This window comes from Pseudochaenichthys georgianus, chromosome 4 (assembly GCF_902827115.2).
Source record: "Pseudochaenichthys georgianus chromosome 4, fPseGeo1.2, whole genome shotgun sequence".
NCBI classification, from domain to species: domain Eukaryota; kingdom Metazoa; phylum Chordata; class Actinopteri; order Perciformes; family Channichthyidae; genus Pseudochaenichthys; species Pseudochaenichthys georgianus.
This window is the reverse complement of record NC_047506.1, coordinates 8,689,759-8,703,572: the sequence shown is the minus strand read 5'-3', so window position 1 is coordinate 8,703,572 and position 13,814 is coordinate 8,689,759. Positions and strand designations below refer to the sequence as shown.

General features: G+C 41.2%; 1 protein-coding gene across 3 annotated transcripts in view; it reads right to left on the bottom strand.

Annotated features, from left to right (window-relative positions):
• ncanb (neurocan b) overlaps positions 1-13,814 on the bottom strand; it is a 188,328-nt gene that overhangs the window by 34,867 nt on the left and 139,647 nt on the right. For all 3 annotated transcript variants that reach the window (XM_034080376.2, XM_034080377.2, XM_034080378.2), the window contains one exon: positions 2,751-2,864. In XM_034080376.2, coding sequence (XP_033936267.1) covers positions 2,751-2,864 — 114 coding nt within the window. The remainder of the gene's footprint in view (positions 1-2,750; positions 2,865-13,814) is intronic.

Here is a 13,814-nt window from a genome sequence, read left to right as displayed (position 1 = left end):
CACATGAAATGAAACAGTTTTCCCGCTAAGATTCTCTGCAGGAACAACTAAAATAATGCCAGCCACAATTCAAATTATTTGAGTTACTGTAATCACATGGCTTTGTTTGATAGTCTTACTTGCGGACGTGTATGTTTACATCTTTATCCCTCAGGTGAGAATCTATATTGCACACATAGTCAGTGAAGGCTGTCCTGGTAGCTAGTAGGGCAGAGTGTGCGCCATTAAAGCCATTACCAAAGATGCCTCCTCTCTTTCATCCTTTCTCTCTCACTATTAAATAAAGCAGAAATGCCAAAAATAAATAAATAAATAAATAGCCATTGAATCTATTCAGCCTCTAAACACTCTCCACCTCCTCTTCAGCACATTCAAAAACATCCAGGAAATGAGACAGCCGGACCACTTCACTGAGACAGGGACCAATTGGATGACATTTAAATAGATGGAGCCTCGGTGGAACGAATGAGTTCATTTCCAGCGTTCATGTCGCGGTTCAGACCCCCCTCTGGATATCTAACTGAGATCACAACGAACTGGCAGAGCAACGCCTGCTGCAAATTGTACTTTTCACAGCTGTTTCCTATATTTCTGCAAGCGGCAAGTGGCGAGAGATAAAGCTTTGGGAAAACAGAGAATTCCGATTTACACAATCAGACCTGCTGCTCCCAATCAGGCATTAAGGCAGCGGCGCAGCAGCAAGAGAGGAAACGTACCGCAGCTCCAGTACATGTCAAATCAAAGGCACTCTGGATGGAGATGTACTTATGTACGTGCCTATTTGTGTGTTTGGAAAGGAGATGAGAGGAGGGGAGAATCAGTATATAGGGGTGTGCAATACTCGAGAAGGAAAATCCAAACTTGTGAGACACAGCAGATAAAGTATTTAATGATCTGCTTTGATTTAAAGAAGCTGTATATTTATTATAACATGTCGTGAGGCACAGTTGTAAACAGCACAACATAAAAATCCATGTACTGTAAAGTCTCTGTGGCTTTTTTACTTTCTTGTTTGTGATCTACACCACAGGAAAGGCATACATATTAAAAAAGGAAGCCATGACCCCGGGGAAATTACAAGTAAGACTTACTGAAGTTACATTTCCTGCAGTGGGAGATCAAAAAGGGCAACTACAGTAAGAGTTAACTAGTATGTGGAATACTGTTAGATTAGAGGGCCATTCGAGCTATTTACTTCATTAGTTAGTGGATTTTTCCTCTCTCCAAGCCACTTAATCCTCTTGTGACTTCTCATATTTATCTACCAACCTTTAGTGAGGTCCAGAGAAAGTTGGTAGTGCATTCATATAAGCTGAAGGAGATTTAATAAACGAGAAAAAGCACAAGGGTGACATATCACCAGTCGGTAGCTGATGTTTGTGTGTGAATGCCTGTGTATGAATTACTAGAAAATAACACACACTAAGGGTTGTGTTGAAAGTAGAATTGAAAATCTTGATGGTTTGCCAGCTACTACAATAAGCCTGCACAAACGAGGCAAAGTGAAAAGTTCATTTGGGGCCTGCCAAACACTACTGTAGTTTCTACAACATCTAGAAGGTCTGTCTGCTGCTTCTCTCTGGCTTCGCTCGGTTTACTCTCTCTTTTATTTCTTCTTTCTCCATCGATTGTTCTGCCCCGAGTCTCTCAGACCACAGAAGAGCCGTACAAACTCTTCTGAGAGTCGAGGTCGGAGGTCACACTAGACCAGTAGATATACAGTTGCTTTTATATATCTCAGAGCAGATTCCTAAATCTCTATTCCCTGTTCTCTCAACCATCTATTACATATGTCTCCTTTACTATTCTCACACTCTCTTTGCCCCTCCAACTTTTCATTCTTACATTTTTAATTGTGCTATTTTATTTCTTGTATTTCAAGGGATGTTGGGGTTTTGCATTAGTCAGAATTGTTAGTTGGGAAGCAAGCTCCAAACTCACTTGTATTCAATTCCCAAAGTATCCCTTTACACTTAAAGGAATTTGTATATCCTGGAATTCAATAATCTAAAGTTAAAAAGGCCACAACTAATAATAATTGTTTGTTTGATTTTGGTTGTTTGTAGAACCATTTCCTCACATAATCTGGCACATACTGTAAAAGGCAGCTCATGTGCACTTCTTCACCATCTCTCCAATCTATTTTTGGAAGCCTTTTCTTTACTGTGAATGTCACAACACCTTGTTAAGTCTCGGGATGTACACTCAAGCTTAAGAAATCTGGGCACTTATCCATCAAATTGTGCAAAAACTTAAATAATCAACCCTAATGTATACAGCTGCTGGTTTCCCTCATTGATGTAACATGCCGTTTGTGAGCAGCCTCCCTGCTAGCGCCCGTCTCACAGGGGAGTTCCCGTAATGAGAAAAGACACCATCTGGTCGCAGGTGTCGTGTACAGAAATGGATACATTATTCCAAAGGGCTTCCCTCCTCCTCTTTGTCTACATTCAGATCCTCTTCCTCCCACCTGCACCGCCTACTCTGTCTCCATTAACCCTGTTGTTCTCTCTCTAACTCTGTCTCCACATCTTGCTCTTATAGCATCATCTTTCTCTTAATGTGTCACCTCCTCGTTCTTCTTTAACTGCTCATCACCCTCTTTATCTTCTGCCTGCTACTTCTACTATCACATCACCTTGCTTCTTATCGACACCAATTTGAACATTTGCATAGTTGTCTGCTCTCACAAAACACACTCCCCTGTGTTGTTATTGATGAGAGAGCAGAGTTTTAGTGCAAATTGTTACCTTTCTCACAAGTCGCTCCTCCGTAGCTGGGCAGACAGAGACACACAAAGGAGTTGATCTCATCGATGCAGGTTCCTCCATTCTGGCATGGGTTAGACTGGCAGTCATCGATGTCTGGAGGGAGAGAAAAGAGGGGGAGGGGGGAGATACGGGTTGAGTCAGGTTGATGCAACACACATTCACACACAGCAAAAGCACTTTCCAACAGAACAGGTACTTTCCAAACTACCGGCAACAGTTTTGACTGAACCCTGGGAGATCAAACTTTTGGACAGATTAGAGGTGTTTTTGAGAAAGGTATAATTAAAGGGAATGGATTGAACTTCATCAGTGAGAGGTTTTGGATGCACTGAAGCGCATGATGCTAATAGCAATGTGTTGGCAGGACGTGCTGCAGTTTTGTAAACCTGAGCTGAAAGAGCAAATTGACGGAGAGGGGTGGAGGGTAGAAAGACCGAGAGACATGGAGGTTAGAGAGTGATCCATCCAACACATTCATGCACAGCGAGTTGTGTGCAAACTGTGTGCAAATCCATTGTCACACGTGCATAAGCGACCAAACAATGCAAGCAGACAGATGCCGTCTTCAAGCTTCGCAATGACCAAATCAAGTCTCGATGTCTGTGCGCATAATGTACACACTCACACAAACAATCACACACACATATTTTGCAGAGGCGTTGCATGGGTGAGAGTTCTCATCCAGTTGAAAAATGGTAACTGTATTTCTCGAGCTGATCTGTGCCGAGGGGCAAAATCATTAAAACGGCAGCTGGCATCCCACAATCCTCTGCCATCACAACATCTCGGTGAGTCCCTGGGGCCATGGCAAGAGGTCATTGGAGTAGAGGTGGAGTGAAACAAGGCGGGGGTGGCAGGAGAAGGTCGGAAGTGACGAAAGATGCAGGGAAGGAAATGCTAAAAAAAACACAGAGTGAAGGAGATGTAATGAAAACAATGGGAGAGGTGATGTAAAGCTGCGACTTTGGGAAGCTGGCAAGTTTCAGGGTTGGATTACAGGGGCTTTGCAGGCACACAGTTTGGGGCGGAGGAGTCTGTTTGGATACAACAGTGTGACAGCACCATTGCTGCTGCTCTGCTTTGGGCTGGCTGATATTAAAAGGCTGAATTTGATGCAGGAGGTACAGACCCAGCCAGAGGAGTCACAACAAGATGGCATTTGTATTGGTTTAGTGTATCGTCGCAAATCCATGTTTAATTCTCTGTCTGACTCATGATGGGGTGGAAATAAAATATAAATAGGGAATAGAACTACACAGCAGGGGCAGCAATTGAGTCACACACACTTCAAAAATCCGTTTGAAGGCAGATGATCTGACATCTAACAGGGGGCTGAGTTTAGGCTCCAGACTTTCATTTTTTTTACGACAGTCAGTCTGCATTACAAAGTAGAGGCAGAGAGGGTCTGATAAAAGATGCTGTTGGATTGCATTATGGGAATTGAATGATCCAACGTGATTTAACCTAGAGACAAAAAATCAGGATACTCATTTGGTTTATTCTAAATCTGTCTCTTTTGAGTCCCTCAACTTTGAAAAAGTTAGATGTGAAATCGCTCGTGACGACCTTTAATCTTGCCGTGTTGCGTGACTAAGGGATCTTTGTTAAGGGGTCCAAAAGTTTGGAGATGAGTAAATTGTTGTTGACAGTCTGCAACATTAATGACAGGGGAATTGCCAAAAGATGAATATTTATAAGAAACTGCATTAGGTTTTCTATGCCAGTCACGTAAGCTGTTGTAATCATATTTTTTTTATTACAGCGTGACATAATGTTATTTTAGATCATTAACGTTTCAATTCACCACTGAGACCCAGCAGTCACCACTAAGTGAAGACATTACTCCACAGGATTATTAGCTAATTGTGACAGTTAACCGCCACAAAACAATTGGCCCCACTCTCTAAAAGGTGCTCTGCAGTGAAGAGAGGCCACGCTCGCTTAATGGTGTTAAATGGTGTGATGTTGAAGTTAAAGGACAAAAAGCTGTATTTTAGTCCAACCAGGCATCAAGTGATCGAAACCCGTCTGGGGTAATTAAACCGCCTGCTGGAGTCCAGGAGTGATGACATAACAAGTACTTATGGCAGGCAGAGCAGGCATCTTCTTCTATGTTTTTTGTAGAAAATAATGTGTGGAATATAATGTTTGAGTATAAAATACTTTTGAGACCACAGCTTTAAGTACAGTATTTCCAGTGCAGATCGACAACAGAGAATGATATAATCCCAAAATATCCCTAATAAATATGACTATACAGATCCCTGAGTGAACGTTTGAGGAAATATAATTAATATAGCATGTATGATGAACGATAGATTACATTACATGTTACTTGTTAGACGCTTTTATCCAAAGCGACTTACATACTCAGTACTGTGGACAATCCCCACAGGAGCAATTTGGGGTGAAGTGTCTTGCCCAGGGACACAACAACATTGCAGTGGGGTTTGAACCTGTGAACCCCTGATGCAAACACCTACGCTCTATCCACTGCGCCACACGCCTCCCGATAGATGTTGCAAATATCCCCCCCTCCCTCTACACCAGGAACCAGATGAGCAGGTTGCCAGTACAGCTGTTCAGAAACAGCTACTGGGGGTAATACGAGCCAGCATCTGGCCTCATTAAGCACTGCAGCACTATAAGGAGTGGTGGAAGCCCCTGGATTTTAGGAGCACTGGGGTCAATAAAGTACACCTCTGAACATCGGCTATTAGAGGGGCCACAGTGGGCATGTGGACATCATCTGTTATAGCAACCAATATAGTGAAACCATCTGTAGACAGTGGCAGCTGGGGTTCACAGACCTTCATCTCGTCAAATTGAGGAAAATTCGAGCACAAAGGTGGTCAATAAATACCAATCTTATCCTTAATGACCAAACACAAGTAGCTTGATAATAGCTCTTTTTACTCTCAACCAATTAGATGGCTGTCCTCGAAAAACGTTATACTGTGGCAACAAGGGATAAACACATGAGGAACTAATCACTTCAGATTTAGTCGCAGTAGGCTTTACTGTATACTGTCTTAATGCAGATAGATATACAGAGTAGGGCTGCTCGATTATGGCAAAAATCATAATCTCGATTATTTGGGTCAATAATTGTAATTGCGATTATTAAATGCGATTATTCATTGACTTTGAAAACATCCATTTATTGGAGAAAGAAAATGTGAACAGTATGTTTTTAACAGTTGATTACCCTGAACTTTAAGTATGATTCAACTGAAAAACCAAAAAAAAAAAAAAAAAATAATTATAACAATAATCGTTTTATTTCGATTACGTTGTTTTCGTAATCGTTGCAAGCCATAATCGTAATCGCGATTAAAATACGATTAATTGAGCAGCCCTAATCCAGAGGATGATGCATCAACATATATTATCTTATTGCAAACATATTCAAATTATGTGCATGTCAGTATTGAGGTAACAAGAAAATTGCAATACAAATATACATAAGTAGCTTTTGAGCATATTTGATACCATGTCTTGATTATAAATTGTGCCTTTCCAGCTGAGAGCTAATACCTGAAAGCTTTAATGATAAAAATGGCTCACTCCAAATTTGACAAACCTTAAGGATTATCATCAGAAATGTTTACTCCTTGTGTGGATGTAGGTCTGAAAACAAAGTTGTTCTGGAATATTGTCATGGAGATGTCGTGATTTGACACAAGCATCAAACTTAAATAAGGATGAAGTTGCAGTAAAAAGTCCTGAGTAAATAAACTATATCCAAGTCAGACATGTTTGAAGATATAAAATAACAGTTTGGGTATTTTACAACATAAAGGTTTACATTTCATAAAGAATATATATCCAAACATTGCTTATTTAATCAACTACTGAACTTCCAATGTCTCCTACAATAATGAAAAGTCCATTCACAGTGTATGTGCTATAAACTGTTGATGTTAGAGAATCCTGTTCACACACACACACACACACACACACACACACACACACACACACACACACACACACACACACACACACACACACACACACACACACACACACACACACACACACACACACACACACACAACACACACACACACACACACACACACACACACACACACACACACACACACACACACACACACACACACACACACACACACACACACACACACACACACACACACACACACACACACACACACACACACACACACACACACACACACACACACACACACACACACACACACACACACACACACGTACAAATCAGATTTAACCTGAGTACACTCTTCTGCAGGATATGTGTTGATCACTCCACAAACAGTATGCCGCTTATACATCCCAATAAAGTGACATCAAGCTTAACATTTTTGTGTGGATTAGGAATTCATGTTCATGCTAAATCTACAGTAAATACTTGATGATATTGTTAAAACTGTGTGGCCGTGACAAAACACTGATCCTTGGTGTCTGTCGGTGTCAACCTCACCTTAACTCAAACAGAGCGAAGAGCGCCAGAGCGCAGCAGGCCTGTCCACTTAAAACCCTCTCAATGTTCACTCCGTCCAACTCGGCTTAATGAAAGAACCATCTAACTTCAGCAGGTGGCAGAGTGTGTGTTTGCGTGACTGTACTTGTGCATTTCTATGTGTGTGTGTGTGTGTGTGGTTGTGAGTCTCTGGCACGTTCGCCAGTACAACAAAATCAGGCCTGGGCACAAGGAAAGTCTCAAGAGAGTCGTGGAGAGCTGTGCTCCACTTATCTGCTGGCAGCTAAATGGATGGAGGGATAAACATGTGCCAGCCACTGTGGTAATTGCTGGGCACAGCTAAAACACAAGCGACGCTACCATCTTTTCTTTAAGCCAGCATTTTTCATTTCAATCTCTCAGGAGAGGCAGTAAATAAATGTGAGCAGTCGATGTGACTAACATAATGACAGAGTTGATACAAATATTAAATTGAGGATTAAATGTGGTTCACTGCTGATTGAAAAATTATGATGTTTTGATGGGAATGTTTGATTGTAGGATAAATATGGAACCAGCTAGTTGTCTATCCCCGCTTCTCTGTGTACTTCTGAGAATAGATGGTGAGGTTGGAGGAGGGGGAAATTCAGATTGAGAAATACGAGGGAGGATAGTAAGATGGCAGCGAGACAAACGGAGGGTGATGTCAGTAGACAGAATATCTGGAGGCTTACTGCAGGCATATGTCGAAAACAGGGAATGAATAATTGAAAAAGGACAGAAAGAAAGAGATGGAGAGCAAACAACATTTTGGGAGAGAAAAAGCCCAACTCATTTCCCTTTTAGGATTATTTGTCAGTTCAATATATCAGTTAAAACGCCTTTTACCTGTATACTCGATCAAAGCTTAGTCTACCTGAAGATCAACTTTATCACCTTCCCGTCCTCCCTGACTCTCTCGTCCTTCTCTAGAGGGTCTTTTTCACAGTGGGATTTATTAGTTTGTAAATGCTCAGGCCAAATAAAAAGTAAACAGCTTCTTTCGGCGTTTTATAAATGAGACCTCAACTGCAATCAGCAATTTCATGGCTTTGAATCCTTGCGGGTTTCGCCAGGAAGAGTCTAGCAGAAAGGGGGAGAGTCCACTCGGAGGGCAATAACGCCTTGGAGAGAGGAATCCATATTTCAGCCAAGGACCGGCATGCATTAAAACATGGTATATTACTTTAGTGGTCTAGTAACTCTGCTATAAAAAGAATGGCATGGTTATACAACCGGAAAAAGGTCAACATCCCAGACTGTAGCTTTCTGCTGGCAACGGGAAACTATTATATTGAAAAGGAGAAACTCTGCCAACAAGACACAAACAATACCAACTACACATTATAAACAGTCGATTCTATTTTCCTTCCACCAATTAGGAAGAAAATAAATAATGAGGCTAGATCAACCAACAAAAAGTGTCTGATTTGTAAAGATGAAAAAGGCTGAAATCAAATATCAGGGCTCTTAGTGAGATTAGAGGATCCTGAGAGGTCTATGGATTCATTAAAACCCCCCTTTAAACACAAACGACAACATAAAAGCACCACTCAAAGGATCTGAAGCCTTTCGGTCATTTCTCACAACACAAATTCCTCGTATTGAGGATGGCAACTGAGTAGAATGAGACATGATGATTTTTGACATTTTCTTAGAAGTTACACCAAGTTAAATAAACAAATCAATACATTCTGAACATTTTCTTTTTTCGGATTCTACTATGAGTGATGGGGGAACACAAACACTCACTTTTTAGTTAACTTCAAACACTTCAAGAGAGTCATATTCATATTAAAATTTTAAATCATAACTCAGAAAGTGTTTCATATTTGATTGTGGTTAATTTTATTATTCAATGTTGTAGATATATAACTGAGGACTTGGGGAACATTCACCGCTGTTTATGTGGATGTCCAATCAGTTGTAAATGTTGATGACTGAAGATATAATTTGCTCAGTTTACTGAAGACATTCACAGTCTGATATTTGTGTCTTCTTGTCTGTCCTTCACGGATTATATAAAATGAACTCTTTCAGACAGACTATTTAAATGCGAACCAGTGAGTTGTGTTGCAAATGTCCTATACTCTCCTCCAAACGCTCATAAATATTCCCCAACAGCATCAAATAAAAGGATATGTCAAAGTGAGAAGCGTTTGAGGTATTTTTGACATTTGTTGCCTTTGACAGACAAATAGCTACAATTTCCTCTGCAGTCTTAAGAGGTTCATTCTGAATGTGATTTAAAGTCATTTTTGTTCCTGTGTTTAGGAGTTGGAGAGAAAGTAAAGAGGCCGACGGCCCATTTCAAACGCCAAACAATAACTATACAACATCCACAAGATTGTATCCATTGTGCTTGTCAACCTAATTGACTGTTTGTCAGAGTGCTGGGAGCAGAGAAATGCAGTGCTAAGTTTGATTTGTATTCTTAAGAGCCATTCAATATTTGAGGGAAAACTCCCTAAAAGACTGAAAGTATCTGTAAAATGCGTGATTGCAACGTCAAAATGGTAACAACTTTGAAAAAACCCCTGTTATTTCTAGTGAAAAGATAAAGAAGGCAATGAACAAAGAAAACGTTACAGAGAGAAAGAAATGTGTTGAATACAGACATCACAACTGTTTTGATTCATTACGAGAGCACATGTGTACAGAAACACAAGTAGAAGGTGGGACGGTGAGCAAAGGAAAATCTCATTATACGCTGTATATGATTCATCCAAACTTCTGCAGGTGGTAGGCAAAGGCATTTGAAAGCCAGCCAGTTTGTTCTAACAGAGCACATGTTAAAAAACGAAATGCTAAATGCCAGGCGTACAGATCAAACCGCAGTCTGATCAATTACACAGAGAACTTTTGAACCAGTAAATGCCACGTGGAGACTTCACATCTGACAGGGTCGTATGGGGGCATGAAGGCACAACATTAATCCAATAGAAGATGTTTTTTCCATCTGTCACATGGAAGAAAACGGAAATTCATGCAAGAAAAATTCGAATCAGTCAATACGCGCAACACACACTGTAGCAAACACACTGGGTGGCAGTCTGCTCCTTTATCAACCGGCAGCAGTGACAGATCTGGTCACTCTTTCTACATTTGCCTAATTGCCTCCAAACCACAGCCGACATTATGTAAAGATAGATTGACAAGGAGTCCTGTAAAATGGACGCTTTGAAATGGAAATGTTTGTCACACAAAGGCTTTTTGCTAAAAGGCTCTTTGTGTTTGTCATCATTCATTGTGCGAGACCCTGGATGATTGACTTCCTTTAGCTAGCTGAGGGGCATTGACATTTCCAAGCCCCTCTACAAAGATGGATACCTTTCTATTGAACCGCCTGCTCGTCCAGACAGCATGCACACTCAATGGAGCGTGTTGTGTTCTGTCAATAACTGAATGCTGGTGTGCGTAAGGCAGCATTAATCAGCATTAGCAATTTTTTTGGAATGGGTTTATATGAATATATGTTTATGTTAGGATTGCGTGTGTGAAGAGTGCAGGAGGGAAAGAGTTTCTTAACCACACTCCACACATGTTTGTATTATGTGTGCATGTCAGCACTGATGTGTGGGTGTAGGTGTGTGTATGAGTGTGTATTGTAAATGTTGTATTTATTTATTTATTTATTATCATGACTTGCTCTTATCTGTATTCAGTGATATCATCTATTGTAAATATGTACAATGGTATAACAATGTTGTGGTATTTTTATTATTGCTTTTAGGATGTCTATCACCATCTGGCAAAGGGACTATCGATGAAAACTAGCCTTTTGGCAAATTCGAGTACTTTTACATGTTTTTAATATGTTGATTAATGTACACTGTCCCTTGTTTTAAATAAATCAATTCAATTCAATGTGTGAGTGTGTGTTGTGTTGGCACAACATGTTTATATTTGCAGAATGGATATCCAGAGCTGCAAGCACACATTTAATGTATGCCTGTGAATGTTGAGTCACTACAGAGAGACTTTTAGGTATAATGACAATTGATAGGTAGGATAAAGAAAAAAAGTTGGAACAGCCGAGCGCAGGGGGTTTGAGAATAAAGTCTAACAGGGGTTGATTTTAAGCTTTTCACTCTATTAACATTTTTTAATTAAATACCTTCCATATTTTGTGCATTTCAAATCTTTGGTCGCAACACGTATACTTTGGAAAGTGAAAATATATGAAAGAGGGAGGACATGGGTTCCATAATGCCTGCAGGATAACTGTTGCGGCTTTCACACCAGCGCTTTTCAGTTTCTAGCTCCGAGCGGGAGCTTTTCTGGTTCAGCTCCGGTTTCCCTTTTCAGCTAGCTCCGCTCTGTGCACACCGCCCACTGGCGCCCCCAGAGCTGCCCTTGCTGCGTCATGACGTCACCGTTTACATCGCTGATTTGCTCCCCAACGGCAGCCATTACGGCGCTCACAACAACAACAACAACAACAACAACGGGGAACTGCGTCGGGTCGATGATCGTGTTGCTTTTAATCACAGAAAGCCAGAATAAATTGAATAACGACTTCTCCAACCTTATGCTTTGCTCCAGAGTGCCGTGGTTCATTGTTTATTAATGTGTTTCTGCAGCATTTACCGACCGCTGCAGTGCTGCTCTTCCACAGGAGTGTATTCTCCGTTAGCTCCCGGTTAGCTCACACTGCAGTAGCCGCTCTAAAGTATTCACTGTCCGACTCACACAAGCAGCTGATGCATATCCCCAGTTCCCCTTAAGTGAATGTGTGTTAGTCTGAATTGACACTGTTTGGTATCACAACGCTGTTATGAAAGTTTCTCTGGTATAAAACGGGTGATGTTAGCATAGCAACCGAAGCTAAACTGACTACTTGCATCCGATAGCTGCAATAATACAAAACAACACGTCTGCCTCTCCACAATGATCGATAACAGTGAACGGATGGTCAAAGTAAGGTACAAATAAACAGAATCACACGAAGCCTGGTTAGTGTTGCCTGACTTTATAAAGTGTGGCAGGCATAACAGTCGACCCATGTTCAGGGGAGGTGGGTTTAGTTTCTTGCACGCCTCGACGTAAGAGAGACGTAAGCGACGTCGCCTCTTAGCTCCAAAGCTCTTGCCTCTGGACCGACAATTTTTTGGAGCTGGAAGTGAACCCGATTCCGGAGCTAAGAGCCGGCGCCGCTGCGGTGTGAACAGGAAAAACCGGCGCTTTTCACGCTCCAGCTCCGAGCCGGAGCTGAAAAAAGCGCTGGTGTGAAAGGGGCATGTGTGGTTTGCTGTAGAATAAGGAGAGGGGATATTATATATTTAGTGTATTACGCCTTGCAGAGTGTTGCTGTCCATGTTCTTCTTAATCGCAGAGATACATGAAGATGATGGCAGAATGTGGGTTGAATTCAGTGGCCATACAAAGAACATAATCCTACATAATGATACCATTTCACCGTACAGAATGTGATATTTCTGCCTAAGAAATAGCAGAAACTGAATCGCAAACTATGATATGTATTGCAAAATGTTTGGAGAAAAACCTCACCTTGCTTTGAGATCCATTAGCAGCTGCTCTGGAGCTTGTGGTCATATTACATTATATTAGCAGATGGATTTTACCTAGGTGTGAAAGCTTGAACCTTGATGTGGGAGTGTCCTTATCATCTGCTGTTTCCAAGAACCAGATACTCTCTCAGTCTTAACTTTTAAGACAAGACATACTCGAAGTCTTTAGAGGAATATCATTGTAATCCCTGAGCTGGGAACAGAACTGGTTTCCACAAAAGATAATGAATGCAGTATTCAAGGTTAAGAATGAATCCTGGTGCCCAACTATAACAACATTTACATTGGTTTTAGAATCAACACATGTAGTAAGTGTTATTCTAAAATACAATACATAAAGCATACATCTGTGTTTCTGCTGGCACCTGTACGTTTATCTGAATGGACAAGTGAGTTGTTTGTGTTTCTCTGTGTGTCTGTATTTAGATGAGTGTTTGTGCTAGCAGTATTCAGTAGAGTCTCGGGCCCTCAGCTGTGTTCGGGTGGGGTTTGTTTGATATAAAGGGATAAGGATCCGCGGGGAGAGAGGAAACAGACACATACAAGAGCATCTCTGGTACAGCCCAAGGCTCAGTGCAACGCTGATCAACCTATCAAAGGATCGAGCGTAGGGAGGAAAGATCACTGGGGTTGTGGTAAATATTGAGAAAATTCTGCATCTATTCCACTTGCCAACATGTTAGAATAGTACCTGAGCGCTAGGCCAGACGCAGTTACATCTTTGAGCCCTGGCGGTGTTTTGAGAGCCAAACAATGCCAAATTGTGTCTGGGTTTCCAGATTCTTTGTGTGTCGAGGGAGGCAAGCAAAGTGAGCCTTACCTTGTAGACAATTCCAAAAAAATCAGTGATATGACATACAGCAAAAGATTTGACTTAATTCATGTATTGCAACATTGCTACTGTAGTGTGGATTCATGCATTAGAGGTGTGTGTGTGCGCGCAGTTTCAGACAGGTCCCAGCTTTGGTTGACAGCACTACTTGCAACACTCATAACAGCCAGGGAAAATGTATGAGGCAAAGTGTC